Below are 15811 nucleotides of genomic sequence, written 5' to 3'. Positions count from 1 at the left end.
CCATATACCTTTATTCCATCATGGCAGTGTCCCTGCTGATAAGACTCAGCACATTACAGAATACCCTTTGAAAACATAACCCCCATCAACCTCTGTCTCACCAAAACGATTCTTTCAAGTTGGTTAACACGGCGCGCTGTTAGAGAATGAACACTCCCATTATCTCACCATGCTTATTCAAATAACTCCTCATTCAAACCCTGGCTGTCCGTAGGAAGAGGCCCCCACCATTGAGCCTGAACTGCTTGTCCCTGCACTCCTTTGCCTGGGAGGAGTTTGGACGTTCTCCCGTGTCTGCATGGATTTTCCCTGGGGGCTCTGATCTCCACCCACCCTTCAAAACATGTAGGTTAATGGGGTGCAGATTGGGTGGCATGGACTCGCTGTATGTCTAAATTTTTTTTAAATGAAATCCTCCTTGAACGAGGGTGCAATGTTCGAAAGCCACCTGGCAGCTGGTGGTGTATTTTGTGGGCAGGGACTGCAGCTTCTTTCCTCCCCGTCAGCTGGTTACTCCTAGCCCCTTGGTGACCTCCATTTCCTAGAACTTCAATTAATTTTTAATCTGCCCACCGTTCCCATCGTTTCCTTCCTGGGGAGATTTCTGATTGGATCTCCTTTCTTCCTCTTGCTTGTCGACCTGTGGAACTGACACCAATCTTTGCCCCTCATTTTCCTTTTATCATCCCCTGTGACTGTGTTTTCAAACTTGTCGGCTTTATTCTGTGTCCCTTTGACCCCTTGCAACCCTTTGCTTTCAGTTGATTTCTCTTTAAACAAGCTAGGAAGGGAGACTTGGGATGGGGGGGGGGGGGGGGAAGTGGGTGATGCTAATGGGCAGTGGATGCCTTCCCTCGTAGGAACTCTGCTGTGACACCGCAGGCTCCATCTTCACTGTCGGGACTGGATGTCTGCAGGCAAAGTTGCAAGGGCAAGTGAGAAGGGGGTGTAGGAGCATTAACAGAGTGGGCGGTCTGCATGGGGGTGTAAGAGGGGTAACGGAGTGGGTGGCCTGCAAGGGGGTGTAGGAGAGGTGACGGAGTGGGCGGCCTGCAAGGAGGTGTAGGAGGGGTGACGGATTGGGTGGCCAGAAAGGGGGCGCGGTCAGTGTAGAGGAGCAACACGATCAGTGTAGAGTGGGGCACGGTCAGTGTAGGGGGGACAAGGTTAGCGTAGAGGGGGTGCGGTCAGTGTAGCAGGGGACAAGGTCAGCGTAGAGAGGACACGGTCAGTGTAGAGCGTGGCACGGTCAATGTAGGGTGACGGAGTGGGCAGCTGGCAAGGGGGTGTAGGAGGTGTGACGGAGTGGATGCCCTGCATAGGAGGGGTGTCGGAGTGGACGGCCTGCAAGGGGGTGTAGGAGGGGTAATGCAGTGGGCGGCCAGAAAGGGGGTATAGAAGGGGTAATGGAGTGGGCAGCCGGAAAGGAGGTGTAAGAGGGGTGACGGAGTGGGTGGCCTGCAAGGGGGTGTAGGCGGGGTGACGGAGTGGGGGGCTTGCAAGAGGGCATAGGGGAGGTAACAGAGTGGGTGGCCTGCAAGGGGGTGTAGGAAGGATGATGGAGTGGGCGGCTTGTAAGGGGGTGACGGAAGGGTAACGGAGAGGGCGGCCAGCAAAGGGGATGTAGGAAGGGTAATGGAGTGGGCGGCTGGCAAAGGGAGTGTAGGAGGGAGTGGGTGGAAGTTTGCCAGATGGTGTACAATGTGGGGAAGGGTCAGCAAGGAATGGATCCCCGGTGGGGGGGGCTTTCTGTAACCCTGTCAATGAAAGGCAGGGGTATTGTGCATGATAAGGGGGAGGGGGGAGGCGAAGAGAGTGGGGCGAAAACTGGGGCATATTGAAAGTTGCAGCGACACAAAGTACTGATGACTCAGCAGGTTGGCCCAGCGTCCAGGGAAAGAAATGCCCAGCGAGCGTTTTGAGTCTGATCAGTTCATCCACTGGTTTGTTCTGCTTGGTAATTGTTGGAGTGGAGGTGAGAAAAGCGACGGAGACCCCAGTATAATTTAAACAGTACAGGAAGAGTTGTGACCCACTTGATTCCAGTTCAAACAGCTTTTATTGAGTGCAGCACCATGTGGTTTCTCGAGCCTGAGGAAAGGTGTCTCATTACCATGCAGGTTCAGACTTGGGCTGGGCTGCTCGATAGAAGGAAGTAAGCGGTGATGAAGGAGGGAAGAATGTGCGTCATCTCATGATTGAGAGTCTGGGTCTCTGATGTGGAGCAGAGTCATTAAGGAGTAGTGAACACCAGCTTTGAAACAACCTTTATAAAAGGCAGGGTACTGGGCGATGTCAGGGTGAAGTGTCACACTCTATTGTAATCTCCCCCTGAGTCAGCCTTGCTGTGTGCAACCCCTGCCCCCACTCCCTGCCTGACAGCAGTTGGCCATTTAGCATACAGATGCATTGTTACTTTCCTGCCAGTTGCTGGGCAGATGGGGGTGAACCAAAGCACAGCTCCCGTCGAACTCCAGCTCCCGCTCGAAACAGCGGAGGGGATGGTGACGGACATCTACACTGCGCAACGACTCCACGTCCTTGCACTTTTAGCAAATCAATTCAAAAAGGTCATTATTATCCTTCGGCCAGGGAATAAGGATGCGTGAACTCAAACAAAGCGTGGACAGGAAGCTTGGCATTTATGAAAACTTGTTTTTTATACTTTTGGGATGTTGTCCCAGTGTTTTTAAACCAACATATATGGCTTAAAACATAGTTACCATAGGGGGGCACGGTTACGGTAGAGGGGGCACGGTTACGGTAGAGGGGGCACGGTTACGGTAGAGGGGGCACGGTTACGGTAGAGGGGGCACGGTTACGGTAGAGGGGGCACGGTTACGGTAGAGGGGGCACGGTCAATGTAGAAGGGGGCAAGGTCAGTATAGAAGGGAGTACGGTCAGTGTAGAGTGGGGGCACGGTCAGTGTAGAGGGGGGGGCACGGTCAGTGTAGAGGGGGGCACGGTCAGTGTAGAGGGGGGGCACGGTCAGTGTAGAGGGGGGCACGGTCAGTGTAGAGGGGGGGCACGGTCAGTGTAGAGGGGGGCACGGTCAGTGTAGAGGGGGGGCACGGTCAGTGTAGAGGGGGGCACGGTCAGTGTAGAGGGGGGCACGGTCAGTGTAGAGGGGACACGGTCAGTGTAGAGCGGGGGCACAGTTTGCGTAGCGGTTAGCGCTACGCTGTTCCAGTGCCAGCGAGACAGGTTCGAATCCCGCGCTGATCTCCCCATGTCTGCGTGGGTTTCCTCCTGATTCTCTGGTTTTCTCCCACCCTTCAAAACTTACTTGGGTGTACATTAATTGGATGTATTTGGACTGTATGGACTAGTGGACTGAAAGGCCCTGTAACCATGCAGTGTGTCTAAATTCAAATTTAAATTTAAAATTTGTGAATTATCTGAATTCTTGAGCAAATAGTGAGACTGTGGGTGCCAGTGGATCTGGCAGTGGCTCAGTTAAGGGGTCAGGTCAGGATCATTTTCTCAACCCTAAAGTAATATTGAAGAGGGAAAGAAGGGACCAAATGGACAGGAGGTGGGAAAGGTGGAGGGGATCACGAGGAGTGGAGGGGGAGTTGGAGAGAAAAGTCCAGGAGCAGGGAAAGGAGGTGGAATCGGATTCGGGATTACCTAAAATTAGAAACCTAGAGAATTGAAGTACTGTAGTAGTTTTGTTTGAGTGTGGACCCTTATGTCAGAAATGTGGGCGCTGATATGTAGGTCACCAGATACCCCAAGCAATTGGTCAAACTGGGTCTGATCAGGGCATCAGTCTGTGCAGAGGCAATCCAGCCAGCCCCATTCCCTACCCGGTTGCCCAGATGATTGATGATCCATTTTCCCTTTGAAATCTACCCCCTCCTCCAACTCACTTCAGGGGAAAAAAGAGGTTTGACTCATCTCAGTGGTTAGAGCATTGGCCTCGTAAACCAGGGGTCGCGAGTTCATTCCTTGCTGGGGCCTAATTTCTGTGAGGGGCGCTGGACAAAGTGGCGACTGTCTGCCTTTAAATAGTTTCATGTGTCTTTCATTCTACATGCAGTATTAATGGAACTGTTCCCCTTTCCCCTGATTGCTGAAATCTTTGCGTCAGCGGGATCAGTTCGACCTCAGTCTGTTCTGATCTCCTTTGTTCCAAGAAGCAAAGATCAGCCTTATCTCTGAGACTAAAGTCCCTCATATCTGGGACCCCCACCCCCACCCCATCCCTGTGTCTTCTGAGGGCTGTCTGCATCCTCCCCTCAACGAGGTGACCAGAACCACAGAAAATATCCCAGTTATGGCCCAACCACAGCTATAAAGTATAAAATAACTGGAAATGTAAATGTACATACAGCAAGGTAACGGGCATGAGCCCATGCTACCCAAATGACCTACAACCCCCCTGTATGATTTGATGGGAGGAAACCCACGAAGACACGGGGAGAGCGTGCAAACTCCTTAAGACAGCGCCGGATTCGAACCTGGATCACTGGCACAGTAACAGTGTAACACTAACCGAGCCTGGAAATTGGGATGTTTCGATGAGCTCTTTCCCAACATTTATTTCTGTCCTTTAGAAAGGTTCATACAACTCCCCTGCTCGTTTCATGTTGTGAATAACATTGTCGCTGGGCCCATGGGAATGGGGTGGAACCTTCTTGCTTCCTGTCCATGGTAGGTCTCGGCTTATCGGAGAGGCCAGGCCGAGCCCTGGGAATCTCGTCCTTGTCGAGATGTCGGTCACTCAAGTGGACGAATGTAGGGGCAGGAGAAGGTCATTCAGCCCTTTGAATGCGCTCCACCATTCTATATGTGGCATGGTTTGTGTAGTGGTTTAGTGCAGTGCTGTTACAGCGCATAGTGATCAGGGCCAGAATTCGAATCCTGCGCTGTCTGTCTGTACGTTCTCCCTGGGGGCTCCAGTTTTCAGCCACTGTTCAAAATTGAACCGGGGGTTAAAGATTAATTGGGTCTAATTGGGCGGCATGGGCTTGTGAGTCAAAATGGCCTGTTACCATGGTGTATGACTAAATTTAAATTAAATTTTAAAACATTTAAAATCAATTTAATTTGAATGTAAACATTCTGCAGCAGGGAGTTCCGCAAGTCACGGCTCTCTGAGGGAAGATGATTCTCCGTAGCTCGGTCCTAAAAGGCTTCTCCATTCCCCTTGTTCTGAGCACGTTAGCAATGTGCTTGTCTCTAGAGTGTGAGATGGGAAAGAAGTGAGATGCAAAATGGACACCAGTCGATCGAGGGCTTTATTCACCCACGGTCAGTGACTGAGCTTCACTGAGCAGTTCACTACATGTCATGGTGTGTTCTGTTCAAAGATGCATCGGGTGTGTAACCTGTATTGGATGAGCGCAGCGTTTCACTGGAGCCAGGTTTACGATGGGGAGAGAGGCTGCAATGAAGCAGAATCAGACATAGGCCCACCCTCGCACTGAGGAAGGTGCAGGTCTGTCTTGGCTTGTGGAGTGCTCCTCAAACAGCTTGGGACAAAGTCCGCTGTCGAGGGTGAAAGACAAGGGGGATTTAGCGAGGGAGCCTTTGATCTGGGTTCTTGGCTCTGACAGGAGAGAGAGGGCAGTGCCTGCTTTGGGTGTGTGCCGGTTAGGTGCCCATTGCAGGTTTGTATTTCCCCGCCATGACAGTCCAAGTTCATGGGTAAGAGCAGCAGAAGAAGGCCATCAGCCAGAGAGTCGTCGAGATGCTCATCCCCACCTGTCCTGACGGAAGTGCCTTCCTGAGTTGGCGTTATTTGGCTGTGTGTGGCCTAAATATTTCCTAACCAATACACCATACGCGTAAAAAACACTTCTCATGTCTCCCTCCTCATCTAGCAGCTGGTTTCAGGTGCCCGTCGCTCCCTTTGTAAAAATGTTGCACCTCATGTTGCCCGCTAATTTTGTGCCTGTGCCCTCCAGGATGAAGCGAGGGCTTCTCATCCTTGTCCCCACCTTCCACGACCCTCTACAACATCCCTCTGCTCCAGGGTGCGCTGTTCCCAGTCTCTCCTTTGGAACTCAACCCCTTCAGTCCCCAAGCATCTTGGTGAACCTTGTCTGCATTATTCCCAGGGTAATCACATCTTCCTGTGGTACAGCGACCAGATCTGCACGCAATAGGGCAGTACAGTTAGTGTGGTGGTCAGCAAGTGACCGGGGCTCGAATCGCGCGCTGTGACTACGTGGGTTTCCTCTAATTTCCTTGGTTGTAGGTGAATGGGGTGTAATTTGGCGGCACAAGCTCGTGGGCTGAAATGGCCTGTTACCGTGTGTAAATTGAAAAATAGTTCAGATGTGGCCTCACCAGTGTCACGTGCAGCTGTAATAAGACACCCAACTTCTGTGCTCACTATCCGGATTGACGAATGATCATGGTAAGGAGCAGGGGAAGGGACTTGAATCCGCTGGGCTCTGGGAAATGGGTATGTTAAGGTTCTTGAAGGGAAAGAAGCTTTGCCAGTTTGAAGAAGAAAATTTCACGGCCCCAGTGTTCCGTCGCCAAGTCTTCTGCACTATGGCGTCTGGCTGGACAAACACCTGGGCCCAGTTTGGTGGGTGAAACATGAAACTTTCTGTAGCACAGAGATAGCCCGGGTGGCTCCTCCCAAACACAAGTGGACTTTTTAGTGTGAGGGAGGGAAGAGGGGCTCGAGACTGGTTGAAGTGAACCAGGAAATGAGGCGATTGCCAAGGAGAAAAGGAAATTACAAGAGGTGGGCAAAAAGAATTTAAGAGAATCTCAGAACTAAGGTTAGAGCTTCTAATTAGAGCCTGGACAAAGACTGGAGGTTAACCCAGAAGGGAAGATCAAGCCGGAGATGTAGTAACAAATGTCCATCTGGAAATGCCTATGGTTCAGCACCTGGGTCACTGGTTGGCGTTGGCCCAGTTCCCCGAGGACCTGGCATTCACTTCAAGAGGAATAGAAGATCATAGCAGGATGTAATGTTGAGGCTTTATGAGGCACTGTGACTCAGGCAAACTGCAATAAATCACAGTAACCAAGTCATGAGACCACAAGACAAATAGGCCATTCAACCCATCAAGCCTGTCCCACCATTTAGTCATGTCCTGATCTATTTCCCCACTCAGCCCCACAACCTTCGATGCCTTGGCTAACCAAGAGCCTATCAATCTCTGCCTTAAACACACCCAATGACTTTCCCTCCCACCACCACCGCCCGTGGCAACGAATTCCACGGATCTTGCGGAATAAGTTCCTCCGCACCTCTGTTCTAAGCGGACGCCCTTCCAAAGTGGCCAAGGCTGGAAATTGCTCGTATTTTACCTTTGGAAGAGAGCGGAGTTGCAGTGGTTTAGAAAGTGGAGAGGGTGTGCGGACGAATGGTGCAGGGGGACCACTCATCCGCAAAACAGGCAGGTGCAGCCGGTTGTTCAGGAGATGAGCCATGTTGCCCTTGATGTGCAAAGACAGAGTGTTGAAATGGGGACTTTTGCTCACCGTTGACCCACCTGGAATACTGTGCACAGTTCTGGAGCCTTTACCTCAGAAAGGGATGGACTAGCTTTGGGGGCAGTCATCCTGGGACAAGGGCTGGGATGGGGAAGGGTCTACATTCTTTGCTGATTAGAGGAATGAGCAGTCTCTTACAGGGTTGCCATCCAGAGGCCTGCACACGAGGGAAAATCTCAAAGAAACGTGGTTTAATTGAAACCCGTTCTTGTTGCAGAGAGAGGTGAATCTCTGGAGTTCCATGCCTTGGAGGTTAACTCATTAAAAGTCCTTTAGTGGAGTAAATCTTTGAAAATTGGGACATCTGAGGATGACAGGAAACTGCCATCGAGGGGGAGTTGAGGTCTGGAGAAGGTCACGTGGAATCACAGGGCCTGACGGTCTCCTGCTCCATTGTTCTTGAGATGGAATAGTGGCAGTGGAGGTGAAGGGCCTTCACTTGGAAGATGACATGCATTCAGTTTGAAGCTGGAACCGAGAAGGGCAGTTGTAACTGAACTGCAGAACGGTTGGTCAGTAACAGTGACACGATTTTCACCCATGTGTGAACTTGCATATGGAAGTGCTGGTGTGGAGAGATTTGTGGAACGGTGGGAATTTCTGAGGCAGTATGTTGTGTGGCAGTGAGGGAAAAGACCATTTTAGATCCAGTATTGTGTAATTTTTAAAAAACTCTGGAATTTAGGGGAGAGAATGTTGAGTTCAGGGCGTTAATCGAAAGGAAGCAAGGTTTGTGCAAAGCATGGGAAATGGGAGGTGACTGTGATAACATTAATAATGGTTTATGAATATTTGGGCACAAATCCTCACAGGAAATGTGGCTGAACCCTGGGTGAGAAAGGAAATGTTTCCTTGTGTTACCATGGAGAGATTGAGGCTGGGGAGAATTCCAGCCTTCTGGGAAGGAAGGGCTCTGCTCAACTCACAGTTGGCTGCAAACTATTGGGTCGTTCACGTGGAGAAGCCCCCCACCCATAGGATGAGGAGACCCACGCAGCCGAACTGTGGGAAGGGGAGGCGGCAGCCTCCGTCCCATCTGACAAAGGCGGTGAGAGAGGTGCCGATCTGGTGGTGGTGTTGGCATGGAGCAGGTCCTGACCGCCAGCACTTGCCGCTGCCCCTTCCTCGCCACCCCCTCCCCGGCTCTCGGGTGCTGCCTGCCGACGCCATCACCGACTGCAGTGGGAGTGCCAGTGGCTGCCAGCTCAGCAGTGGAGGCAGTCGTTCAGGCCAGGTTCTGCATTGATGATCCGCTCTAGTACAGATCCCACCCCCACCACCCCCCACCCCCATCCAGGGCTGCTGTTCCAGGGAAAGAGGAACTAGATCAAGAAACGGAAGGATGTTAAGGGCGACGGGGTTATCTCATCGCTGTTACACCACCAGCGACCAGGTTCCAATCTGCGGCTGTCTACAGGGGTAGTAGGTCAATTGGGGTATTTGAGTGGCACGGGCTCGCGGGCTAGAACGCCCTGTTACCGTGCTGTGTGCCTGAAAAAAATTAAGATGTGGAGGTGCCCAGGGGTTGGGGGCCCTAAAAATAACCAGGCAGATCAAGTGCAGGTGTAAGGTTGTACTGGAGATTGCAGCTGGGGCCACAACCTGGTCACTGTGGTGGAGCCGGAGCATGGCACAGCCAGGACTGGGCCGTGGCGGCTCTGAGCAAGGGGTGGGGGGTGGAGTTGATGGAGGGGGAACGCTACAGAGATGCAGGTAGGCTTTTGCACTCAGGGTGGCAGAGACCAGAACAAGCAGACAAGGACCAAGAATTAAAGGTTTCCGGGGAACTTTTCCATGGGTGAGGGTGCGGACGTGGTGGATGCGGGCTCAATATTTAAGAGAAGATTGGATGGGAGAGGAGTGATCAGGAACAGTTTGGCACAGACTAGATGGGCCAAAGGCCTGTTCCAGTGCTGTTGTGTTCTGTGGTTCTATGAAAGATTGGATAGGCTGCGAGGGTTGACTTGAATAGGAAATGCTGGCAATAAATTTAACTGAAACGTGTAAAACGTTGCGGCCTGAGAAGGCTGCGTTCCATTTCCCTCCATACTTAGAGCAACAGTGAAAGGGTAAGAGGCTCTTCTCATCCTGAGGCCAGTGGGGTCTGAACTGCATCAGTGGACAGGCCGGAACCTTCCATGTTTCCATTGCATAGACGCTCGTGTGACAATGCTGCTGGCAGTCTCAGACACGCAGTGCAAAGGCTGATGTCTCGGAGTGTTCCCAGGACTGGAGGGCTGGAGGTACAAGGACAGGCTGCAGCAAGGGAGGCTGAGGTGGAACCTTGTGGGGGTGGGGGGGGGGGGGGGGGATGTTAGATAGAGTAAACAGGCACAGGCTTTTCCCCATGGGAAGGGAATGTAAAACTAGAGGGTAGAGGGGAAAGGGAGGTCCCTTTTATATCCTTTTACGAGGACCGACTCATTGTGCACAGAGGAGGGTGGGTGTGTGGAGCGAGTTAATACAATTGCATTTAGGCTGGTGGATGGATATGAAAGGTTTTGTTCGAGATGGGCCAGATGGAGCATGTAGTCAGCACGGGAAGTTGGGCTGAAAGGCCTATTTCTGTGCTGTGTGCTTCAAGGCTGCCAGCACCTTTCATGTACGTTCTCCCCGTGTCTGCAAGGGCTTTCCCTGGGAACTCCGAATTCCTCCCACTGTTCGAAATGTACCGGGGTGTGTAGATCATTTGGGCAAAACGTGTTCAAGGCCTATTACCGCACTGTATGTAAATGTAAAATCCATTCCTCCTCGCCCACGGACTTCTCCACATGCGCAGGGTATATTCATTAAGCACCTTGCCTTTCTCCCTAGTGAACTAGTTTTTCCTAACATACTGGCATCATCTTTCACAAACCTCCTTTACCCCTTCAGCATCTTCTCTGTTAGATTTTGTGGCCTTTTTTTGCCCACCTGGTTTCTCTCTGGTGTACACGTACTTGGCTTTGTTTGAGTCCGGCCGTCTCTACCCCCCCCCCCCCCTTTATATCATTCATCAGCCCATGTTTCCTGTCTTGACAGCCTCGCCCCTCACCCCTTTGCCTGATACTTGCAGGTTCCTGCCTGATACTTTGGCGAAGGACTCGAGCCCGAAATGTCTGTATTTTTATCTTTGCCACATAAAGTTCACTGTTTGACCTGCTGAGTTTCTCCAGCTTTGAGTTTTTACTTCAACTGCGGGGTCTGGGGACTTTAGTGTTTTGCTCCTGTCTTGAAAATGAGTTGTGTCCCAACATGGTTGGTAACGTCCTGCAACAGCTGTGCCAGATGTTGGTGAGACCATCCCAGATGCAGTGCGTTGGGGGGGGGGGTCTGCTCGCTGACCCCCAGGATGTGGTTGGAAATGGAAGGCTTGAGGTACAAGGAGAGATCGGATGGGCTGAGAATGTTTCTCCTGGTGTTGGGGAGGCTGAGGTCAATCGTTCCCTGGCTCATCAACGCAGCCCTTATTTTAAAAAAGGCCCGTTGAACTCCCCTTGTCCTCCTGGCCTACTGCAGATATCTCTGCCTGGGTACCTGAAGATTCATCCTGAACCTCCCATAATGACCCAGAGTGGACAGTGAAGCCCTGGGAATTTACCCAGCTTGTCAGAGCCTCTGCTCCCTTCTCACAGCTGCCGATCCTGCCTGGCCTTTAAATGTGACAGCCGTATCCCCTTCCTCTGCAGTTTAAATACCCCATAGATGTGAACATGTACGATGTATGTTGGTGCTTTGCATGTCCATTGAATCTTGCTCTTCCTCTCTTGCAGTTGGCTGGCGCCGGGCTCCTTGCCATCACCTTCTGGGCCTGGAATGAAAAGGTTAGCTCGCTGATGTCATCCTGGGGCTGGGGTGGAAAGGGAATGCAGCCAACAGTGGGGCAGCTGGAGCAGAGTCGCCGTTTCAGCCTGGTGATCTGCTGCCACAACCTTAGCAGGTCTGGATATAACAGCGTGGATGAGGTTTCCACTCGAACTCTGACATGGGGAACAGGCAGGACGGCGGAGATGAGCCCATCATCAGATCAGCCATGATCACGGACGGGGGGAGATAAGTGAATGGTGGTGGCCAAGAGGAGCTGCTGCCACCCCGTCAATGACAAGGAGAAACCTGCCAGGCTGTTAGAGTCGGGGGCAGGTAGGGTAGGGACAGGTAGGTTAAGGGAGGGGATGGGTAGGGTGGGGAGGAGGCAGGTAGGGTTAGATTATGGTAGGGGAGGGGATGGGTAGAGTGAAAAGGGAGCGGATAGGTTAGATTAGGGTAGGGTAGGTTATGGGGTGGGGAGGGGGTGGTGTGGTTAGGGGAGGGGGCGGGTAGGGTTAGATTAGGGGAGGGGAGGGGATGGGTAGGGTGGGGAGGTGCCAAATAGGATTAGATTATGGTAGGGGAAGGGATGGGTAGGGTGGGGAGGGGGTGGTGTGGGTAGGGGAGGGGGCAGGTAGGGTTAGTGTTGGGCGGGACAGTTGTTGTAGCGGTTAGTGCCATGCTGTCATAACGCTAGTGACCTGGGTTTGAATCCCGTTCTGTCTGTGAGGAGTTTGTCTGTGCCTATGTGGGGTTTCCCCGGATGCTCCAGTTTCCTCCCACCTTTCAAAAATATACAAGGGTTGGAGATTAATGGGGTGTATCTGGGCAGCATGGCCTCGTGGGCCTGTTCCATGCTGCATGGCCCAATGTAAAATTTTAAATATAGGATGCTGCACATCCCTACCTCGGTTTGAGTGTTTTCTCTGACCTCAACCTTCTAGATCCCAGTCCGTTGCCCTGACTGATCCATGAAGGTGACAAATGCTCGTCTTCATTGGAAGCTCATTGAGATGGAAGGTCCACGCACCTTGAAGTGGTTGCTTTGGACCAGCAAGTTCTCCAAGTCGGGGTCCCATTAAAGTGGAGGAGTTGTGTGAACCGGGAAACGTTTAGCTTCGCTGAGAGCCCTGCTTTATGTCGGGCTGGTTTATTAATGGCTGACTTTGTTTTTTTTCATTTCCAGGGGGTGTTAAAAATCCAGTCAATCACTGAACTAAATGGATTTGACCCAGTCTGGGTGATTCTGACAGTTGGTTTGCTGACGTTCATTCTGGGATTTACAGGCTGTATTGGGGCTCTGCGAGAGAACATCTGTCTGCTGAAGTTTGTGAGTGTCTGCACCTTGCGTTTCAGCAGTGACTTGTTGATCTTTGTGGTCTCGCCCTGTCCTTCTAAGCTTGCAAAGTCACCACATCTGTGTTTCCGGCTTCCTGTGCGTGCTCTCTGCCCTCCCACACTGCTGTGTGTCTCATCGCTGACGATCCCTGCCTTTTGACAGTTGCGGCAGAGCGATCCCATGGCAATTACTGGGGGGGCGGGGGGTGGGCTGCTGCTAAACAACGGAACAGTGTGGTGAGGGTGCTGGAAGTTCTCAGCGGGTCAACCCTGTCCGTGGGATGGCAAAACCACATCGAAGTATTGAACATAGGAGTTGGGATGTTATGGAAAAGTTGTCTAAGACATTGGTGAGGCCAAATTTGGAATTTTGTGTGCAGTTCTGGTCAATAAATTAGAAAGAGAGCAGAGATGTTGCCCGGACTTCAGGACCCGAGTTACAGGGAATAGTTAAACAGGTTAGGCCTTTATTCCCTGGAGCATAGAAGAATGAGGGGAGATTTGATGGAGGTATTTAAAATTATGTGGGGGTGAGACAGAGTAACTGTAGAGTACGTGCTGTGCCAGTCATTCGTGGAGAAGAACGACTCGCACAGCAAAGCCTTGAAGTCGAGACTAGTTCATTGCTCTGGCTGTCACTGCTCTGGCACTGACATCAGGGTCCCCACATCATTGAAGCGCTGGCCTCGGATCCCCATCTTCACCTGGGACACAGCCAGTGTCACCCCAGGCCTGCGCAGTTGCCCCATTCGTCAGCCATTTTGTGGACCATGTCTCCGTGCATGGGCTGTGACTCAACCCACACCACCCCCCCCGCCCCAGAATCGGTGACTGGGCCATTGTCCATAGCCTTAGGTGGGCTGCCCCTGCATCATGGGGGAGGAGTGGAGACTGCCTCATTTCAGTCCAGATATGCCGGTTTCAGGCGGTCGACAATAAAAGTCGTCTCCTTACCGCCAATGTCGAGGATGAAGGTGGAACTATTGTCCTTAACCCTGTAGGGCCTCTCATAGTCATTGTACGGTGGTCTGTGTGTGCCCCTCCTCACGACACGTACCGTGTCCTTTTGGACACTATACTTAAGCTGGCCGTGCGGTGGGGGTTGCCGTGGGACCAAGGAACCCAGTTTTCACTGCAGGTTCTCGAAGTTCACCGCAGGGTCTTCTGAGCATTTATCGGGGGCCAGGAACTCCCCAGGGATGATCAAAGGCACATTGTAGACCATCTCCACCGTCGAGTCATTGATGTCCTCCTTCGGTGCAGTACGAATTCCCAACAGGACCCAAGGCAGTTCGTCCACCCACTGGGACCCTTGAGCCAGGCCATTAAGGCTGCCTTGAGGTGCCCCTGGAAGCCTTCCACCAACCCGTGGGCCTGTGGGTGAATGGCCGTGGTGTGGTGGAGATCTTCCCCCAGAAAGTTTCCCAGCATTGCCCAGAGGTGAATTGTGCCCCCTGTTGTCCAAGGTGAGGTGCTCCGGGACCCCGAATCTGGATACTCATGTGTCATTGAGTGCCCTAGCGCAGGTTTCTGTGGAGGTATCAGACAGTGGGATTCCCTCCAGCCACCTAGTGGAGTGGTCTACCATGGTCAGGGGGTATCTCGCCCCTCAGGAAGCCAGTAACGGCCTCACTTAGTCAATGTGTATGTGGCTGAACCTGCGTCACACCGACTCTAAAGTCTGTGGGCACTCTCATGTAAACCTGAACTTTGGAGGACTGACAGTTCAAGCAGGCCTTCCATGCCAGACAAACCTGTTGGCCATCATCTTGACCGTGGCGTGGATTGCGGGATGTGTCTGGTTGTGGATGGCCTCAAAAACCTAGCGCCTCCATGCAGCGGAACAATGGGGCGAGGACTGCCAGTGGAGACGCCACACAGCAGTGTTAGGTTACCTGGGCCGACTGGGACGTCTTCCACCCTGAGACTGAAGTTGGCTGTCCTATAAGCGGGGATCTCAAGGTCCTGCTGCTGCGCTTTGGCGAGTGCTATGTAATCGACCTCTTGGGCGTGTATTAAATCGATCGTGGGTTGTGACAGAGCGTCGGCTACCAAGTTGTTTTACCCTGTGATATGTTGAATGTCTGTGGTAAACTCAGACACATAGGACAAGTGTCTCTTGTTGGCTGACCATGGGTCCGATACCTTGTGGAAGGCGAAAGTCAGCGGCTTGTGATCAGTGAACACTGTGAATTGCCAGCCTTCCAAAAAGTAACGGAAATCCCTTCCCACCGCCAGGAACAGCACTAACAGCTGCCATTCGAAAGTGCTGTATTTGAGTTCTTGGGGTGGGGGGAGCGGAGGTGCCTGCTGAAGAAGGCCAGGGGTTCCCACTGTCCCTCGATAAGTTGTTCTGTCACGTTCCCTACCGCTGTGCTGGAGGGGTTGACTGTCGGGGTGGACCAGGAGGGTGGTCTTTGGCTTTGTTGAACGCTCTTGAAGACTCCTCGTCCCAGGTAATGTCCTTTGACTTGCTGGGCATCAGCGTGATGCAGGCCGCTCCCAGTATGAACCTGTGGTAAAAGTTCATCATACTGGTGAATTCCTGCAGCCCTTTCACCGTGCATGGCTTAGCAAAGTGCTGGACCGCCTCGACCTTTTCGGGGAGGGGTGTGGCCCCATGGCTGTTAATCCTGTGCCCCAAGAAATCGATGGTGTCCAGACCAAACTGGCACTTAGTGGGTTGATGGTCAGCCCATACTCACTCAGGTGGGTGCACAGTTTTCTCAGGTGGGTGACGTAGTCCTTGCGGCTGGGGATGAGGATATCGTGCAAATGGGAGGTCCCGGCCCACTACGTCCATCAGCCGCTTGAAAGTTTGTGCCGTGTTCTTTAGACTGAAAGGCGTGAGGAGGAATTTGAACAAGACAAAGGGGGTTATGATTTCAGTCTTGGGGGAGAACTGGGATTTGGTGGTACTTCCAGATGAGGTCCACCTTTGGAGAACACCCATTCCCCGTTGGCGGCAAAGTGTTGGATGTAGGGCACGGGATATCTGTCGGGCATGGTGGCCTCGTTGAGGTGACAGTAGTCCCCGCATGGCCTCCAATCCCCTGCTGATTTGGGCATCAGGTGGAGGGGGGAGGCCCAGTGACTGTCAGAGTGTCACACAATCCCCAGCCTCTTCATTTTCTTACACCCCTCCTTCGCCAGGCTGAGCTTCTCTGGAGGGTGTTGACATGCCCTGGCGTGGGGCAGGGGGCCATCGGTCAGTTGCTGG

At 52.4% G+C, this 15811-nt stretch overlaps 1 protein-coding gene across 1 annotated transcript in view; it reads left to right on the top strand.

Moving 5' to 3' along the window:
• LOC138737336 (tetraspanin-14-like) overlaps positions 1-15811 on the top strand; it is a 59702-nt gene that overhangs the window by 12211 nt on the left and 31680 nt on the right. The window contains exons 7-8 of the mRNA XM_069888091.1: positions 11220-11270; positions 12440-12583. Coding sequence (XP_069744192.1) covers positions 11220-11270; positions 12440-12583 — 195 coding nt within the window. The remainder of the gene's footprint in view (positions 1-11219; positions 11271-12439; positions 12584-15811) is intronic.

This window comes from Narcine bancroftii, chromosome 6, assembly GCF_036971445.1.
Source record: "Narcine bancroftii isolate sNarBan1 chromosome 6, sNarBan1.hap1, whole genome shotgun sequence".
Classification (NCBI taxonomy): Eukaryota; Metazoa; Chordata; class Chondrichthyes; order Torpediniformes; family Narcinidae; genus Narcine; species Narcine bancroftii.
Note: the sequence above shows the minus strand (reverse complement) of the source record. Positions and strands in the feature narration are given on the sequence as shown.